The sequence below is a fragment of the Miscanthus floridulus genome, chromosome 4 (genome assembly GCF_019320115.1).
Source record: "Miscanthus floridulus cultivar M001 chromosome 4, ASM1932011v1, whole genome shotgun sequence".
Lineage (NCBI taxonomy): Eukaryota > Viridiplantae > Streptophyta > Magnoliopsida > Poales > Poaceae > Miscanthus > Miscanthus floridulus.
The window spans coordinates 114,512,982-114,533,006 of NC_089583.1; the positions used below are offsets into that span (position 1 = coordinate 114,512,982).

The 20,025-nt window shown below is 42.9% G+C and overlaps 2 protein-coding genes across 4 annotated transcripts; one reads left to right on the forward strand and one right to left on the reverse strand.

Annotated features, from left to right (window-relative positions):
- The first annotated feature begins 8,283 nt into the window (after window positions 1-8,283).
- On the forward strand, window positions 8,284-16,619 carry LOC136550407 (ATP-dependent RNA helicase DEAH11, chloroplastic-like). 2 transcript variants are annotated; one of them, XM_066541971.1, is made up of 3 exons: window positions 8,284-9,308; window positions 11,129-14,252; window positions 15,327-16,619. In XM_066541971.1, the coding sequence occupies exons 1-3, from the start codon at window positions 8,400-8,402 to the stop codon at window positions 16,532-16,534; spliced, it is 5,241 nt and encodes a 1,746-aa protein (XP_066398068.1). In that variant the 5' UTR covers window positions 8,284-8,399; the 3' UTR covers window positions 16,535-16,619. The 2 variants fall into 2 exon arrangements, with proteins under 2 accessions (XP_066398068.1, XP_066398069.1); XM_066541972.1 differs by lacking the exon at window positions 8,284-9,308 and adding an exon at window positions 9,645-9,779.
- A 1,409-nt stretch (window positions 16,620-18,028) lies between these two features.
- Window positions 18,029-19,965, reverse strand: LOC136550409 (GEM-like protein 1). 2 transcript variants are annotated; one of them, XM_066541974.1, is made up of 4 exons: window positions 19,720-19,965; window positions 19,491-19,643; window positions 19,008-19,282; window positions 18,029-18,439 (listed from the first exon to the last, which is right to left on the reverse strand). In XM_066541974.1, exons 1-4 carry the CDS (start codon window positions 19,886-19,888, stop codon window positions 18,257-18,259), a joined length of 780 nt encoding a protein of 259 aa, XP_066398071.1. In that variant the 5' UTR covers window positions 19,889-19,965; the 3' UTR covers window positions 18,029-18,256. The 2 variants fall into 2 exon arrangements, with proteins under 2 accessions (XP_066398071.1, XP_066398072.1); XM_066541975.1 differs by having other exon boundaries at window positions 19,491-19,592; window positions 19,720-19,964.
- Between the last annotated feature and the right edge of the window lie 60 nt (window positions 19,966-20,025).

Below are 20,025 nucleotides of genomic sequence, written 5' to 3' on the forward strand. Positions count from 1 at the left end.
GGATGGGAAACACCCAGGGGCCATGTGCCTGGACGTGTGGACGCCCGCGTGCTGCTACGTCTGCCCGCGTGCTGCTGCTGTGCCTGTACAGGAGAGCATGTGCATAGGGTCCGCCTAGCTGCATCTGCATGGGAGAGCATGCGCATGGAGCCTGCCTAGTTGCATGCTAGTTGCATGCGAGAGAAAGGGTGGGAGCACAACACGCGTACCTTGCTGCGCCCGAGCGTGGTGCTGCGCCTACCCGCATGCTTCGCGCCCACATCTACTGATGCTGGGTCTGCGTGTACTGCTGCTACGCCTGCACGGGAGAGCATGTGTGTGGGGCACGCCTAGCTACGCCGACATGGGAGAGCATGTGTGTGGGGCCGCTTAGCTGCATGGGAGAGAGAGGGTGAGAGCACAGCGCGCGTACCCGTGTTGACCCCGGCTGTCGGCTGCATGCTCCACCGTGGGGGACCTAGCTTGGTGGTACAGGGGTGCCTGGTTTTGCGGTCGTTGGGTGCTGGCCAGCTCTAGCGTTCTGCATGCGAGCATGCACTTTGACCAAGGAGTGCTCGACCATTTGGGCACTGACCACCCGTTGCGTGCATGTGCGACTAATGGAGCTGGCCCGCATGACAGAGCACTGGATGGGTGCATGCAGCATGTGCGTGCCCACGAGTCAAAGCACTTGGGGAACAACACCTGCTGCAACATAATGAAACCAAGTGAAACAATTGAAACATATGTGTATAACCACTATAACATATGCAATATCTAGATAAAACACTTGCAACATATGTCTGAAATAGGTGAAATATTTGGAACATACACTTGCAACATACTTATGTAGCCACTACAACATATGCAACATACATATGAAAACATGCAACATCCTGATGAATCAGCTGAAACATTTGAAAAACACACTTACAATATACGTGTATAGCCACTGCAACATATGCAACATCCATATGAAACACTTGCAAAATACGTTTGAAACAACTAAAACATTTAAAACATATATTTGGAACACACGTGTATAGCCATTGCAACATATGCAACACCAGATCTACTTTTGCAACATACATATGAAACGCATGAAACATACTGTTGCAATATGTGCTCATCTACTTGCCGTCGGCCAGTGAAGGCTCGTTGACACGAGCGCGGGGGAGCGCAATGCGAGCCATGAGCCACGAACGGTGCGTGGCACGAGGCGGGTCCAACGTGAGGCGCAAGGGCACGCGTGAAAGCCCTAATTTAGTTTTGGATAATTGATGAAACCTATGGACTAATCCTTGAATCTAAGTGTGTGACTAGATAGGATGGTCCAATCCAAGTGGTGGAGCAAGATAAGGTCAATGGAGATAAAGATGGACATGAGATGATGGTGATCAAGCTCCAACTTGGAAAAGAAGAAAGCGAAAAATAAAAACCAAGTGTTGATCAAGGAAAATGTATCAAATAAGTTTTTGTTTTGGTGATCAAGACACTATAGAGAGTGTGATCACATTTAGGATCGATAGCCGTACTATAAAGAGGGGAAATATTTGGCTAAGCGGTTATCGAGTGCCACTAGGTGACATGATTCTTGCATATGCATTCGAAACCTAGTGTGCTAACTATTAACCCTTGTAAAATACTTTGAAAAATACTAACACACATGCATAATGATGATACACGATGTGTTTAGCACTTGGGAGCAAGGGTGAAGAGATAGAAGTTGATTTGGAGGTGAAAAGGTCAATAGAACCCTGGTGGAGGGCAGATGGTCCTGTTGGTCTATGTTGAATATTAATAGTTGTTAGATGGGAATTCTGTATTGATCCTTTGTGCTTTGGAACAAATATGCATGTGGGATGTGTAGCCCTCTGCATAAGCTTTCCAAAATGTCCAAGATCATCGAAATCGAAGTTCGGAGCTAAGAGTTATCGTTGTTTTAGCGCTCAGGACTCTGACTCGGGACCGGGTCTGGGTCTAGGGTCCGGACCATGTCATCTGGGTCTGGTTCTTGGGTCCAGGCCATATTTTCTAGGTTCGGTTGAGCGTTTTTACATGTGTTTGAAGGGACATGACCCTGAGTTGGTCCGGCTGTTGAGTCTGGACCGGGTCCGGAGGGAAAAACCCTCTCTGGAACCTCTCTAGATTAAACAGGACCGAGGGTTCGTTGGTCCTGTTGCTCGGTCTAGTTCTAGGGTCCGGTTCTACGTAGTGTGATGCATTTTTAGTGGCCATTGAGATCTAATGAGCACGTTTGAACGTGGGGACACATGGCGAGATCCGGGGTCCATACCTTCACTATAGATGGTTCAGAACCATGGTCCGGAGCCTCGGTCTGAACCTCCCAGAGGGCATAATGGCTATAACACACATGTTCTATAGTATTTTTGCTTAATAAAAATTAGTTTTAAACCCTACTTGATATACATGAGCTATTGCATCAACATTGATTTAATATTTTTATTGATTATTTTAGGCTACAAAAAATTTATCAACACCTTCTATCGCATGCATTATTACACAAACACGATGCTCACGACATGATTTAGTAGTTGGTTTAGGGCATAACACCGAGGGTGTTATAGAAGCCAAGAAGGAGCAAGCGATTGTGTCATGTGATGTGGGACTAACATGTGATATTTTTGATGAATCTTTTTATAAGCCCATTGTTGTTGCTCCCACTAACCCTTCTTGTAGCACTACTTCTTCCACTTCACCTTTGAGTGATGGTTTCACAGCAAGCGAATGCTAACCAGTTGGTCTGGCTATGCGCTTTACACCTTGTCGGCCAGAGTTTGACCCCCTCTATGGTAGATTTGTTGGCCAGAGGAGGCACAGTTTATTTGCGTGTTAAAAAATCCCCTCCTCTACCCCACGCCAAAGCATAGGTCTAAGGCCAGCCCAGTCTCATGGGAGCTGCAGTGCCACTGTGTATGGGTGGGGCAGAGGTTCATGGGTTTTCTCGACCTACGTGAGAAGGTCTTCTTCTTAAGCACAATGCCTAGGGATGTCTTACCCCTACAGGTTGAGTTTTTTATGATGGTTTTACTTGCGATGTCTCACTAATGGTGGAAAATGAAACCCTCAAGAAGAAGGTGAATGAGCTCACTCATGCCTTAGGCAATGCCTATGGTAGAGATGCCCACTTGCTAAAGTGCTTGGGTAGCCAAAGATTTTCTCTCAACAAAGAGGGATTATGCTATACCTCCAAGAAAGACAAGGCGACCTTTGTCACTCCCAAAGCTAGCTTTATGAAGGGCAATGGTCGGTTTTGCAATAGATGCAAGCAAGTTGGGCATATAGAGCAAAATTGCAAGACTAACAAGAACAAGCAACCTAATGTATCCTCAATTAGATTTGATTCTTGCTACATGCTTGTTAAAGGTGCTAATGGTGTGAAGGCTAAGTTTATTGGCGCACCAATTGTGGGCTCAAAGAAGAAAGCCATTTGGGTACCATGCAAAGAGCTTAGTGACTAACCTTCAAGGACCCAAGCAAGTTTGGGTATCTAAAAAGAATTAATCTTCTTTTGTAGGTCAATTATAAAGCTGAAGGAAGACATTAGGTGCTTAATAGTGGGTGCACACAACACATGACCAGTGATTCAAGAATGTTCAATTCAATCAACATTAATGAGAGTAATAGGGTTAATAGTATCATATTTGGTGATAATGGCAAAGGCAAGGTCAAAGGGCTTGGTAAGATTGCAATATCCAATGACTTGAGCATTTCCAATGTGCTACTAGTAGAGAGCTTGAACTTCAACCTTTTGTCGGTAGCTCAATTGTGCGATCTTGGTTTTAAGTGCATATTTGGTGTGGATGATATAGAGATCATAAGTGTAGATGGTTCTAATTTGATATTCAAAGGATTTAGATATGAGAATCTATACTTGGTTGATTTCAATGCTAATGAAACCCAATTGACAATTTGCTTGCTCACTAAGTCTAGCATGGGTTGGTTATGGCATAGAAGGCTTCGTTATGTTAGAATGAAACAATTGAATAAATTAATTAGGCATGATCTAGTAAGGGGCTTGAAAGATGTCACATTTGAGAAGGATAAGCTATGTAGTACATGTTAAGCCGAAAAGCAAGTTGGTAACACACATCCTAAGAAAAGCATGATGAGCACATCTAAGGCATTTGAGTTGTTGCACATGGACTTGTTTAGACCAACCACATACACTAGCATTGGTGGAAACAAATATGGATTTATGATTGTGGATGATTTCACTAGATATACATGGGTGTTCTTTCTTGTTGATAAGAGTGATGTGTTTGCAACCTTCAAGACATTCATCAAGAGAATTCACAATGAGTTTGAAATTACCATCAAGAAAGTGAGAAGAGATAATGGTAGTGAAATCAAGAATACTAGAATTGATGAGTTGTGTGATGAATTTGAAATTAGACATCAATTCTTGGCCAAGTACGCTTCATAATCAAATGGTCTTGTTGAGAGGAAGAATAGAACTTTGATTGATATGGCAAGATCAATGTTGAGTGAGTACAATGTGAGCCATTCCTTTTGGACCAAAGTAATCAATATGGCTTGCTACTATAGCAACCGACTCTATTGTCGGCCAATGATGAAGAAGACACCTTATGAGCTCTTGAATGGAAGAAAGCCCAACATTGTATATTTTAAGTTTTTGGATGCAAATGCTACATATTAAAAAAAGACACAAGATTGAGCAAATTTGAGAAGAAATATGATGAAGGTTTCTTGCTTGGTTACTCAACTACTAGCAAGGCTTATAGAGTTTAGAATTTGACTAGTAGTACTCTTAAGGAGGTGCATGATGTTGAATTTGATGAAACCAATGGCTCCCAAGAGAAATATGAGAATCTAGATGATGTGAGAGACACTCAATTGGTCAATGCCATGAAGAATATAGACATTGTTGATATAAGACCTAGAGAAGTGATTGAAGTTGAAGATGATAAAGATCAAGTGTTCTCTAACTCAAATGTGCAAGCTAGTGGTTCTCATGATCAAGATCAAGCTACTACAAGTGATGATAAAGTGCAAGATCAACAATAAGTGGCTAGTTCATCATCTCAACCAAATGATCAACTAAGTGTAAGCGATCAAGTTCAAATGCTCCAACCAACCAATATCGCAAGAGATCACCCTTTGGACTCTATAATTAGTGATATCTCAAGAGGTGTTCAAACTAGATCAAGATTGGCATCATTTTGTGAACATTTCTCATTTGTGTCATCCATTGAATCAAATAAGATAGATCCCGTCGGGAAGATTATGTTGTCGAGGTCCATCGAGTTCTCGGATGCAAAGTCGCCGAAATCCCCTACCTGGCGTGCCAGCTGTCGATGTTTTACCACCGATAGCCTGCCACGGGGGTACCCGGAGCAGTATGTTCGGGCTTCGGCGTATGCCGAACTCGATGGTTAACGCAAGACACAGTCGATTTATCCTGATTCAGGCCCTCGATCGTAGATCGAGTAATAACCTTACGTCCAGTCGGCGTTAGCCTTTGCGTTGGGTTGATTGTCAAGTGTTGTGTTGTACAATGGTCCTCTCGTCTCAGGAGTCCTGCCTTCCTTTATATAGTCAGGAGGCTAGAGTCCTAGTGCGTTTACAATGAGATTTCCTAGTAGGATTACTTAATAGCTATACTACTAAGATTACATGGGGAGAATCCTAGTTGGACTAGATATTCTCTCTCCCTTGCGGGGTATCCTGTGGGTCCCGCATCGACACTAGTTGTAAAATTAAAAAGAAGGTTTTTTTTTATCTAGATATATTGCTTTTACTATGCACTTAGACATATTATATCTAAGTAATATATCTAGAAAAGTCAAAATATTTTATAATTTGGAATGGGTAAAGTATATTTTTTAAGAAATTATTTTTAAACATGCCTAGAATTCTCTAACCGAGAGTTCTTTTGGCACAACTTTGGCTTTGGATTTTGATTTCTTTGTGGCTCTTGGCGCGAGGTCGAGCCAAACGGCCATAGCTCCTTATAAGGAGTTGGAGCCCTTTTTTTTACCGAGGAAAGGGCATGAAAACGTGGCTTCGGTTTCTCCTAGTAAACTTAACACATAATATTATAAACTGTGGTTGGAGTTATTTTAGCCAAACGTTTTTCAAAATGGTTTTAGAAGCTTCTCCATAAAAGTAGCTAGAACCGTAACCTTTTTAGGACAAGCCGGAGTCCTGCCAAACTGCTCCAGAGAATCTACAACTTTGATTTTTATGCGTGTAGTTAAAACAAGTAACCTTATGTGCATTAGTGACCTAACCTTTAAATGAACTTGATTTTATATGATGTAGGATTTAATTTTAGCATTAAAGGCGAAAATACACTATTAACGGAAAATATAATACATGAATAAATAACTAGCAAAGGGTAGAATATGACAATTTTGGTTTACAACCTGAATTCACATTTTAAAAGGGAATATAATAAAAGTTGTCTTGAAGATCATGATCCTAAACTTAATGTCATGGTTATATGACATTAATCAAAATATATGATATTATCTTATCATGACTTCGTGAGATCCTATTACATATCACAGATTCACAATCCTTGCTACTAGTACTAGATAGTACTCCTTCCATCTAAAAAAATGATTTTAGGTTTGAGTCTAATCAAACTTTCTCAAGTTTGATAAATTATTTATCAAAATTTTACCATAAAAATATATTGTAAATTAAATATAATGATTTTTAATTGAAAATTTTGATTTACAACCTGAATTCACATTTTAAAAGAGAATATAATAAATGTTGTCTTGAAGATCATGATCCTAAACTTAATATCATTGTTATATGACATTAATCAAAATATATGATAGTATCTTATCACGGCTCCGTGAGATCCTATTACATATCACAGATTCACAATCCTTGCTACTAGTTCTAGACAGTACTCCATTCATCCATTCATAAAAAAAAAAGATTTTAGGTTTGAGTCTAATCAAACTTTCTCAAGTTTGATAAATTATTTATCAAAAATTTACCATAAAAATATTGTAAATTAAATATAATGATATTTAATTGACAATTTTGGTTTACGACCTGAATTCACATTTTAAAAGAGAATGTAATAAATGCTGTCTTGGATGATGTGGTTTTCTAAAAAACTGTAGCGTCACAAAACTGTGGTTTTATAAGCCAAAAAGACATAAAACCGTGATTTAGAAAAAAAGAGGCCACGAGTAGAGTTTCTAAAACTCCAAAAGACTACAGTTTTGACAAAACCATGGTTGTAAATATTACAAGATTTGTTGTATCCAAACACCTAGTAGCTTTGTAAAACCATAGTATTTTTTAATATTTTAAAAATACTTTGCATCCAAATAGATGGCCCCGTCCGGCTTACCCAGAAGCCGGCTTGTTCGGCTTCTTTTTTCAGCCGGAACAGTGTTTTTCTCTCACAACAATTCAGCCAGAACAGTGCTTTTCAGCCAGTTTCAGCTAAGTTTCAGCAAGACGAACGGGGCCAACCTTAGGTTTGAGTCTAATCAAGCTTTAACAAGTTTGATAAATAAGTATTTATCAAAAATTTACTATCAAAATATATCAAAAATTAAATATAATGTTATTTAGTTGATATAAAAAATATTTATAGGCAATTAAAGTTAAAATTATTTGACTTATTGGAAAAATAGAATTATGTTGCTTCTGGAAAGGAGCTATGTAAGCGAACATTATGCTCCTCTATTTTTATAAAATTGAATTGATTCCTATAAAATTCTTGTGTTCTAAACAAACCTTAGACCTATATAGGCCCGGCCGATTTTTCATGCGCCCTTCTTCCTCCTCGGCGTATTCTTCTTCCACGGCGTCTTCTCCCTCTCCGACGGCCCTCGTCCCCGCGGCCGTGGAGCTCCGACGAAACTCTAGCACGGCCACGACCACTTTCTTCGCCTCTCCCTCCTTGCACGGCGAGCTGTGGCCATGGAGCTCCCCCGTCTAGCCCTGGCCCCAGCGCCTCCATTTCCGCTAGAGCCCTGAACCGTCCGCCATCTTCACCACCTGGCTACAGTGTGCTGGTGGGTCGGGCGCTGGAGCATGTGTGGCCGTGCAAGGGGGAAAAACGGCTGGCCTGTGTTTTTTTATATAAAAAAAAAACTAGAGCTAGGCACCGTGGTCTTTTAAAACAGTAATGATCAGGACATATATACAATATATATATATATAAAAATAACACGAATTAAAACGTGCATGATGCATTGATGCCTGATTCCCGATCAGCAGGGCCCCGCGTTTTGAGTTTAAGATCGGGACTCTTGTCGTCTCCTACCTTTTCCCCTTCCCCTCGTGGCCTCTCGTCTGTTCCCGGCGGCCGTTCCCCTTTCCCCTCTCCAAAACCTCTCCCAAAGGTCCAAACCCTTGGAAACTGCGCCCCCGGCGCCGCCATCACAACCACCGCCGCAGCAATGCGCCGATCTCAGGACCGCGGACCCTTCCGCCCGCTGGATTGGGTCCCACGGCCTCCCCACCACCACCGCGACCACCACTACCACAACGAACACCGGTACCAGCCTCCCTCACACCCCCACCGCGACCGACACTACAGCACCGAACACCGGTATCAGCCCCGCGCCCAGCACCAGCGCGACTGCCACGTGCAGCCGTCCCCTCCCCCGTCGCAGTTCGAGGTACTCCTCGTCCGCCCGGGCTCCGATATGTCCGCTCCGACCGCCATTGAGGTGGAGGCCCTCGTCGCGAACCTCAAGTCGCCGGCGCCGGCCAGCATCTCCGTCCACTCCTCCGGCCGCCATGCCGCGCGCCTCGTCTTCACCTCCATCTCGGACGCCGCGGCCGCCACGCGCGAGCTGTGGGCGCTCCGCCTCGAGGGGCTCCACCTCCTCACCCTGCACCTACCGCACCCCGCCCTCGCCGCCCACGCCTCGCCGCACTTCGCCTCGCTCTTCGCCGACCACGCTTCCCGCCTCCTAGACTCCGACCTCGTGGCCCTCTCGGCCGCCCGCTCCGCCGAGCTCGCGGCGTCCATACGGGATGTAAAGCAACGTCTGGGCTCGCGTAACAGCTTCCGCGACTTCCATCAACTGGACCTCGAGAAGAAGACACTGGAGTCTGAGAAGGAATTGATCGATGCCAAAATTGCCGAGTACAAGGAGGCGATGTGGTCGATACAGTGCGCAATGTTGCCCGGATCGGGGGACAAGGAGGAGGGTGTCGACTTGTTTGGGGCTGTGGAAGGTGCGGATGTGGACTTTGTGAGGGTGCATATGATGCTGCTGCGTGAGTGCCGAAGGCTTAAGGAGGGCCTGCCGATCTATGCATACCGCAGGAGGATTCTTAATCATATTTTCGCTAACCAGGTAACGAGGGGTCATTGGAATTTGCTATGTGATTTTAACTTCAAGGGAATTGCAATGCCATGTGCATTATTTGATGTTTTGTGCTCGGTATGCTTAGAACTGTAGAGAATTCTTGTGTCTAGATTTTGGTAGTGAGTGCCTTCTTAGACTGTAGTAAGAGAGAATTCCTTTAATGCATTAGAAATTATACTCCTCCCTTTTGTCATAGGGAATTATACTCCTCCCTTTTGTCACAGAAAAAAACCGTTTCTGTTATAGGCCACTGGTTTAAGTTTTTGTTTCCTAAAAAACTCAGACATCCTGATTTTGTTAGTAAGAGTTTGTGGCAGCCTTCGAACCCGGACTGGTGACGGGTTCCATCAAACCCCAGATTTCAACTGTCTGACCACAAGTATAACTCAGGAGAAGTTGGCCATTTTGCTCCTCTCCATGCCACTTCTGTTGGGTGCTAGAATGCTGTGAAGTGGTGAGGTAAAAGATGATTTTGCCCCTTTCGATAGAATGAAGCAAGGCTTTGCTATTTCTTTGTGTAAATGCACCCAACATGACATAATGCCTCTATGACATAGCGCAATTGCAGCATAGTTAAACACCAGCACAGCTTGCATGGCCATGCGTGACCCAGCTGGCATATTATCTCTAATCGCAACAGCTTTGCCAAACATTACAAGAAAAATCTACATTGGCTTATGATTTTTTTTTTGCAAGAATTGGCTTATGATTTTGTTTTGCCCGACTATGAAACAGGTGCAGAAAACGATGTTGTTTTATTCATTCAAGTAAAAATCATGTCAATAATTGATAACATTTTCTGTTTCTTCATAATTCATATCCTCTCTGCATATGCAGATAGGCCCTCCCCTCTCTGTCTCTCCATTCCTTTCTCCTTTTTCCTTTTGCAAATACAGCAACACTTATAACCTTCCACATGGCTAGATGAGACTTGATAGTTGGATGCTTCGTTCTGTATGGGTCATAATGTCTGCTCACTAGCACAAGTTCCTTACTGTACTAACCTCTTCGCAAATACTCCAGTGAAAGCCTTTGTCGTACGGTTGCGATTGTTGCGCTGTCTCCAAATCTCCCAAGCGACCAAAATAATTAATGAGCTGAACCCTTGCTTGCTTTCCTTCTCAATCTGTTTAATCACCCAAGACCACCAACTGGAGAAGCTTGCTGTCTCTGCTGAGGTGCTATAAATGTGAACCACACGAGAGGCCAGAGCTTTCAGGGAAAAAATCAGATGAAAGGAAGAAACTGGCACGAATGCAGAATGATTTATGCCTGTATGTTACATAACATATATAAGTGTAATGGTACAAAAGGGAAATAGCCAAGTTACTCGTAATACTTCCTAGTGGGTAAAATTGTCTTTTCCCTCGCCATTCCACAGCAGTATAACACCCAACTAACAGAAGTGGCATGAAATGGTTCAAAATTTTGAACAAATGGCACATTTCTTTGGATTGCACATAGGGAAGAGTGTAATTTCTAGTGGCATTGAAGGAATTCGACCTTTGGGTTGTCCAGCATCCTAAATAAACTGAAATTGAGCCCTCTGTTTTTGATTCTCATGTGTATTGGCATAACATTCTTGCTTTTCCATAATTATGAGAAGAAAGGTTATTACGTGCATTGTTTTTTTGACGGGGCATCAAACTTTTGATTCTGTGGCCTGTTCAATGTTCATCTGTTAGCAATTTACTTTATCTACAATCAGCTGTTATTTACTTTCATTTATTTCTAAAAGTTTGGACAGCATAGTTTGTCGTTGAGAAAACAATTCTTGCTCTAAACTTAATGAGCTCCATTTTCCTTAGGTCATGGTCTTAATAGGAGAAACAGGTTCTGGGAAGAGCACACAATTGGTTCAGTTTCTTGCTGACTCAGGTCTTGCTGGTGGTGGTTCCATCATCTGTACTCAACCTCGAAAGCTTGCTGCTATATCTTTAGCACATAGAGTCGATGAAGAAAGTAAGGGTTGTTATGGGGACAGTTCTGTGCTGTCATATTCAACCTTACTAAATTCTCAAGGTTTTGGCACTAAGATTATATTCACCACGGACAGTTGTCTTCTGCATTACTGCATGAGTGATATGAGTCTGGATGGCATTTCATATATTATTATAGATGAAGCTCATGAAAGGAGCTTGAATACTGATCTTCTGTTAGCTATGATCAAGAAGAAGCTGCTTGATAGGCTGGATTTGCGGCTCATTATAATGTCTGCCACTGCTGATGCTGACAGACTTGCTGAATATTTTTATGGCTGTCAAACATTTCATGTTAAAGGGCGAACTTTTCCTGTTGAAATTAAATATGTCCCTGATATATCAGCAGAGGCTTCATTGAATAGTGTACCAAGTATTTCTTCTGTTGCTTCTGCTACTGCTTCCTATGTTACTGATGTTGTACAAATGGTAAACATAATCCACAAGAATGAAGAAGAGGGTGCTATACTTGCTTTTTTGACATCTCAACTGGAAGTAGAATGGGCCTGTGAAACATTCAGTGATCCAAATGCTGTGGTACTTCCGATGCATGGAAAGCTTTCTTCTGTAGAACAGAATCTTGTCTTCAAAAGCTACCCTGGAAAGAGAAAGATTATCTTCTGCACGAATATAGCTGAAACATCATTGACGATAAGAGAAGTGAAGTATGTTGTTGATTGTGGCTTGGCCAAAGAATACAGATTTGTTCCCAGTAGTGGTCTCAATGTACTCAAAGTAAATTGGATTTCCCAAAGTTCTGCTAATCAACGTGCTGGCCGTGCTGGCCGAACCGGAGCAGGGAAGTGTTACAGGCTCTACCCTGAATCTGACTTCGGTATGATGGAAGTGCATCAAGAACCTGAAATTCGTAAAGTTCATCTCGGCACCGCTGTTCTGAGAATACTTGCTTTGGGCGTTAAGGATGTAAAATATTTTGAGTTTATTGATGCCCCAGATCCTGAGGCTATCAATATGGCTGTGCATAATCTTGAACAACTTGGTGCTATAGAATATAAATGCAGTGGATTTGAGCTAACTGACACTGGACGTGATCTGGTCAAATTGGGCATTGAGCCAAGGCTTGGGAAAATCATGCTTGATTGCTTCAGCTATGGTTTGATGAAAGAAGGTTTAGTCCTAGCCTCTGTTATGGCAAATGCTAGTAGCATATTTTGTAGAGTGGGTACTAATGAGGAGAAATATAAAGCTGACCGTCTGAAAGTCCCTTTCTGTCACCCTGATGGAGACCTTTTCACTTCACTTGCTGTTTATAAGAAGTGGGAGGCTGGGCATGATAACAAAAATATGTGGTGCTGGCAGAATAGTATCAATGCCAAGACCCTGAGGAGGTGCCAGGAAACTATATCTGAACTTGAAAAATGTCTAAAGCATGAGCTAAACATCATCGTTCCAAGTTACTGGAGTTGGAACCCTGAGAAGCCTACTATGCATGACACTTCACTAAAGAAGATTATTCTGTCATCTCTTAGAGGTAATCTTGCTATGTTTTCTGGACATGAGAAATTTGGGTATCAGGTGATTTCAGCAGATCAGCCTGTGCAACTTCACCCTTCATGCTCATTGTTGACTTATGGCAGCAAGCCTGAATGGGTGGTATTTTCAGAAATCTTGTCAGTCCCGAATCAATATTTGGTATGTGTAACTGCTGTTGATCGTAACGACGTGTGTACAGTTCACCCTTTTATTAAGTCACTGGAGGAGAGTAAATTGCAGAGGAAAGTGATTACTGGGATTGGAAATAAATCGCTGAGAAGATTTTGTGGTAAATGTGGCCAAAATCTGCAGAAAATCATCTCACTTCTGAGAGAAGATTGCAGAGATGACCGCATAATGGTTGATTTAGACTTCAGTAGCAGTGAAGTTTTATTATTTGCTAAAGAACATGACATGGAAACGGTCTTTTGCATGGTTAATGATGCTTTGGAACTTGAAGCTAAAATGCTGAGGGATGAATGTGACGAGAGAAGATCTGGTGGCTCTACTATTGCATTATTTGGCTCTGGTGCTGAAATTAAGCATTTGGAACTTGGGAAGAGACATCTAACTGTGGAGATTCAGCATCAAAATGCTCGTGATATAGATGAAAAGGAACTTATTGGTTTGGTATATTCTCGTGTTCCTGGTATAGCAAATTTTCATAAACTCGGGAATTTTCAGACAAACACAGATGAAACGAAGTGGGGGCGGTTTACATTCCTCAAACCAGATTATGCTGATCATGCCATTTCAAAATTGAATGGGATTGAGTTTCATGGTTCCTCGCTAAAGGTGGGTCCTGTAAGCGCTTACAACCACTCAGGGCTACCATTTCCTGCAGTAAGAGCTAAAGTTTCTTGGCCATGTAAGCCTAGCAGGGGACTTGCACTTGTAACATGTGCTAGTGGGGAAGCTGAATTTATTGTAAAGGACTGCTTTGCCCTTGGAGTTGGTGGAAGGTATATCAACTGTGAGGTTAGTAAAAAGTATGCAAACTGTGTCTTTGTTACGGGGGTTCCATTGCATGTAACAGAGCCAGAATTGTATTATGCTTTTCGTAGTACAACCACCAGGAGAATCCTTGACATCCACTTACTTAGAGGACCGCCCACAGCTAGCTCTTCCGATTCTGAATGTGCAGAAGCACTGATGAGAGCGATATCACTATTCATGCCAAATAGGAATTTTCCTGGCCAAAATTTTCGTGTTCACGTGTTCCCTCCAGAAGAGAAAGATTCAATGATGAGAGCTACCATATCCTTTGATGGAAGTTTTCACAGAGAGGCTGCAAGAGCACTGGACCATCTTCAAGGAAGTGTTCTTCCTTGTTGTCTTCCTTGGCAGATAATCCAGTGCCAGCATGTATTTCATAGTACTGTCTCCTGTCCAATGCGCATATACAATGTCATCAGCCAAGAAGTTGGTGTTCTACTTGAGAGCTTCCGTAGCCAAAAAGGTATTGTTGTATTCCTCACCTGAGAGAAAATTTGCTTCTATCTTCTTACTGTTCTGTTGTCATGAGTCATGACATATTCTGCTCTTCCTGCATTGCTGCTTTGTTCTTGTTTGTTATTAAAAAATTGGCTGCCTCTAATGCTTACTGCTGCTCTGTTGGTAGAACCACAATCTGCTATTCCCTCATATTCTTGTTTGACTGTCATTTTGTTCTTCAGTTTTATATGAGGCGGTCACAAACTGTTTGAGTCATCCTTTATTGCATTTCATTCAATATAAGGCCTTTTCTTTCTCTTCGAAAATCCTTTGTCCCTACCATTTCTCTCTAGGAAGCTACTTATGGCTGTTGTCTGTTTAGCTTTGTTGCTCTTTTGTTTTCTGGAAGAATCAGAATCTAGCCTATTTCAAGGCTCAAGAGATGATCAGGTATTCAGGTTGTATCCAGTTATATTGTTCCCCATGCGTTCACTTGATTGTAAATTCTAGGTTTGAGTGTAAGTAGAACTTGCGGAGCATGCGCAATTAGATAGCGATCTCCGTTTGAACTATTTCGGTTTGAAAAGGGTAAAATTATGGTGTCGTTTGCTTCTAAGGCTCAATTGAAAAGTAATAAACTTTGAAGTGAAGTGAGCTGTATGAAAACAAATCATAAAAGATCAACCACAACCGCCTTAGGTGTCAAGAATGTGTTGCATTAGTGAATAGGTATATTCCAATGCTCCCTTATAGTTCAATCCTATAAGCATAATTCTGTGCACCACCATATTATTTCTTCGTTTTAGGCTGCAAACAAATTGATCTTTAGTGAATTTAAAGTCTTAATTACATCGGGCTGCCTATAACAGCACTAGTCCAAGCCATGGTGTTTTTCCCTGGTGCTGGTGTTTTTTTTTAAGTGGCCAGCCTTCTATATTGTTGATGCAGTGTGGGGTGTGTGAGTCGTGTTGCGCGTGAGTGTGAACCATCATGGGTCTTTCTTTTGTGCCCCCCTTTTTTCTCTTATAATGAAATGATACGCAGCCTCCTATGTATTCCAGAAACAAAGTCTTGATCTCATTGCTATTCCTACATGCAGGTGTGTCATACAATTTGGAGAAGAACGAGAATGGTAATTTCCGTGTTAAGCTTACTGCAAATGCCACGAAAACAATAGCAGATTTGAGAAGGCCTCTTGAGCTTTTGATGAAAGGAAAAATTATAAACCATCCTGATCTGATGTTAAGCACAGTTCAACTGCTATGGTCCCGTGATGGTATGGAACATTTGAAATCAGTTGAACAGGAGACCGGCACTTACATTCTGTACGACAGGCAAAGTCTGAATATTAAGGTCTTTGGCAGCAGTGATAAGGTGGCTGCAGCGGAGGAAAAATTGGTTTGTGCACTTGTACAGCTCCATGAGAAGAAGCCTCTTGAAGTTTGTCTTCGTGGCCGGAACCTCCCACCAAACTTGATGAAGGAAGTGATTAAAGAGTTTGGAGCTGATTTAGAAGGACTGAAGAACGAGGTTCCTGCAGTAGATCTTCAGTTAAATACACGAAGGCAGGCACTTTACGTTCGAGGCAGCAAGGAGGACAAGCAAAGGGTGGAAGAGATGATCTCTGAACTGATAGCCTCTAGTGACCATAATGCTCCACTGCCATCAAAGAATGCATGTCCTATTTGCCTGTGTGAGCTAGAAGATCCTTTTAAGCTTGAATCCTGTGGTCATATGTTTTGTTTGGCATGCTTGGTGGATCAGTGTGAATCTGCCATAAAATCGCAAGATGTCTTCCCTCTTTGTTGCCTCAAAAATGGGTGCAAGAAGCTCCTCCTCCTAACTGATCTGAGGTCTCTCCTACCTGACAAGCTGGACGAGCTGTTCAGGGCTTCCTTGAATGCATTTGTTGCATCTAGCGCAGGATTATACCGTTTCTGCCCCACACCTGATTGCACATCCATTTACCAAGTAGCTGCTGCAGATGCAGAAGACAAACCCTTTGTCTGTGGGGCTTGCTCTGTGGAGACCTGTACCAAGTGCCATGTCGAGTACCATCCTTTTATCTCTTGTGAGGCATACAAAGAGTACAAGGCAGACCCGGATGCGAGGACTCTGCTTGAATGGCGCAAAGGGAAGGAGAATGTAAAGAATTGCCCTTCATGTGGATATACAATTGAGAAAGCTGAAGGTTGCAACCATGTTGAGTGTAGGTGTGGCAGCCACATTTGTTGGAATTGCTTGGAGAACTTCAAGAGCAGTGAGGAGTGTTATGGCCATCTCAGGTCTGTGCACTTATCCTATTAGTGAATTATGTAGATCTGATGTAAATTTGTACAGATGGTAAATAATCACGTGGTCTATAATATGGCAAGCTGGTTTTTCCTTCCAACAGTGATTGTCTGATCCCAACAGGTTCCCATCTCTTTCTGTGTTGAGAATATTGTAGGCGCTTTATCATTTTTTACTACACTAGAATACTATCCAGGACACTAGTGTGTGCATCAGCGAACCCCATTTAACACTGCCCTTGCTCTCATCCTTGTGAATTGTGGCATCGAATTGTTCTTAGGATGTTGTACTCCATCACTGTTACTTGTTGTCTTCCTTGTGAATTGTTCTTTGGAATAGTATGCAGAAAATATGCTCTTGTAGTTTAATCTGGCTCGGCCGGGCACAGATCTGATAGCAGAAAATGGTGCGGTAGGCGCAGGCCAGCGATGCCTTTGCTTACACAAGGCTCGCGCGGGATTTAACCGAAACATAATTCCTATTTTTGTTCTATCTCGTTTGGATGCATACTTGTATTTGTTCGTAGCATGGGGACTATCCATTTAAATATTCTTGTTCATTCACGAGTTGGTTAGGCCTTGTAAAGCTTGCTTTTGTACCTTTTGCCAATGAACTTCAAGGAAAATGGATGGCATAAGCTCGATCCGGCTGCAGGGTTCCTGGGTCCTCTGCCGCGGTTTATTAAACTTCATTCGTTGTTTACACACTTCTCCAAAAGGTTTCACATGACTGTAGATATGATCATTTGAGTGCACTGCTCAATGATGTCCATCGGCACCAATTTCAACACAACTATACGTGCGCCATGCACAAACACATTTACATGGGCATGTCACATCAACATGAGGATAGATACATGGGCAATCTCATCGGCACCATGAACACCAAGAACGGACTCCTGAAGATTCTTTACAGCGCTATCATAGTTAACGAAGGCCATGAACCAAGAAAAAACTCCTGAAGATTCTTTACAGCCTGAATGAGCAGGGTTTTGCTGACTTACTGTACGAGTAACTGATCTCAGATGAGGAAGGGGGTAAGACAACCTGTTCACACGTACATAAATAATTGATCAGGCATAGTTGGAACTAGGAATTAGCCACAAGTGTATATATCTTTCAGTCAAGCAAAATTCAGAGCGACTCAAACAAAGCAACATAGAGATGCTTATAAGCCAAGGCTAGCAAACCCATGGTTTCCATTTCGTTAATATGCCAGTAAGTAGCAAACTTTGTAGCACATGTACCAATCACTATACATAAAAATACCGATAAGTAATGTGAAATTAAGTACTCAATAATATTTAGCAACCAATTGGTCACGAATGTGCTGAGCTATTGGAGATTAATACAAGGCCCTAGAGCCATGTTTGAGACAGAAAAAAAAGGCTTTGTCGATTCTGCTGCCCTTACAGTGCCGACGGGCATAGATGAGACTGGCAAAACCTTTGTCGATTTCAAGGTGATGTATCATGTATGTGAGGATATATAATGGAAATGGATGTTTCACTCGTGAAACAAGCAATCAAATAGAGTATACCAAACAATACTGGTTTCAACCAACTTCATTCGGTATTTACACATTTTATCCAAAAGCATTCACATGCTAATGATCTGAATGCACTACTTAATGATGTGTACCAATTTCAACACAAGATGCACAACTATACAGGTGCCATGCACAAATACATTTACACGGGCATACTACATCCGATAGAGGATAAATAATGGGCAATCTCTAGGCCCCGTGAACGCTTCGAACAGCCTCCTGAAGATTCTTTACAGCGCTGTCATAGTTCACGAAACCCATGAACCAGAACTCGTGGTTGTCGACCGAAACGACCTGAATGTACCTCTCTGCAGGGTTTTGCTGACTTGCTGTGGGAGTAACTGATCTCAGGTGAGGAAGGGGCAAAACAACCTGTTCAAGCGTAGATAAATGATCAGGCGTGATTGTTACTAGGAACTGGCCACAAGTGAGTATATCTTTCAATGACCAAAATTCAGAGACCAAAACAAAGCAGCATGTAGATGTTTATAAACCGAGACTAGCAAATCTGCCGTTTCCATTTTGTCAATATAATATACTAGTAAGTAGCAACTCTGTAGCACACGTATCAATCTCTATACTATACATAAAACTGGGGATAACTGCAAAATCAAGTATTGCCTCCATTCCTAAATACAAGACGTTTTTGCTTTTTTAGATACATTGCTTTTGCTATGTATCTAGACATAATGTTTATCTAAGTGCATATCAAAAACCATGTATCTAGAAAAGCAAAACGCCTTATAATTTGGAATGGAGAGAGTACTTTATATTTAGCAACCAATTGGTCATGTACTCTAAAAGTCCATACATTATCTTATAACAAAGTCATGTGAAATAACCATGAGTGCCCTTTTTTAGCATCAGACCCGGAGTACCAAAGAACTCACTCCACTGCACACACCGAAGAGGAGGAACAGAAGACGCGGGCACCACACACCTTATAAAAGGATGATTCAGTTTTGTTGTCCTCAGTCACATATTTCACAGGGCTGTCGCTACCGAATGCAATCTTGACAGTCGAGAGATACAGGACGCCCATGATGGGTCCATGCGACGTTGATAGGTAGCACACGTATGCCTTCTTGAGCTTCTCATCAGGCGAGCACTCAAAAGTCTGCTGAAATATCTTGTCGTAGCCACCCTCAGATATAACCTTGGATATCTGAGCAATCCTCCCCATGGCAGTATCAGTAATGCTGGGTCCAGTTTTCACTGCAGAGATGCACACAAAGAGTATTACTATTGCAGTAACACTAGAGTATTATTTCAGTAACAATAGTTAGTTAGTGCGTTGCTTATCTGAACATAGCATAGTTCACGTGTTACTATTAGTGTGCTTCGGATTGGATGCTGCGGATCGCCACCATCTAGCAGTAGTACTCAGAATTGGTGTCAGTGCGAGGGAAGTCGAAGCACTCACGGTGCTGCCAGACGTCGCCGGCGATGCCCTCGGTCTTGCGCGCGGCCTCGTTGAACTTCTTCCCCACCATGCCGAACATCTCCCTCAGATTCTCCCTAGCGCCTGCAAGCGGCGATCCATCCCCCAAAACCAGAGCGATGAGGCCGCAACAAGCTAGGCAGCGAAGCGATCACCAAGAAGAAGAAGATGAGCGGCGAAGACCGCATCGAGGGGGCGGGTGCTGACTCACCCTTGGCGGGCGCGTTGGGCGAAGGGGCGGAGAGCACGTAGGGGTTGGCGCCGGCCGGCGGCACGACAGGCGGCGGCGGAGGTTCGATGTCCTCCGGGGACAGCCGCGGATACGCCGCGTGCTTCTCGGCCGCCGCGGCGGGCGCGCTGGTGTCGGGCTTCGGATCCATGGGCGGTTGGGGAGTGGGGATCGGCGTCGGTAGGGGGGAGGGGGCAGACTGCCAGACTGGGGCGGGGTGACCGGGTGGGGAAGGTCGCTGCCTGTTGGGCTGTAACGATGTTGATTGAGTGTTGACTGCTCAGAGCC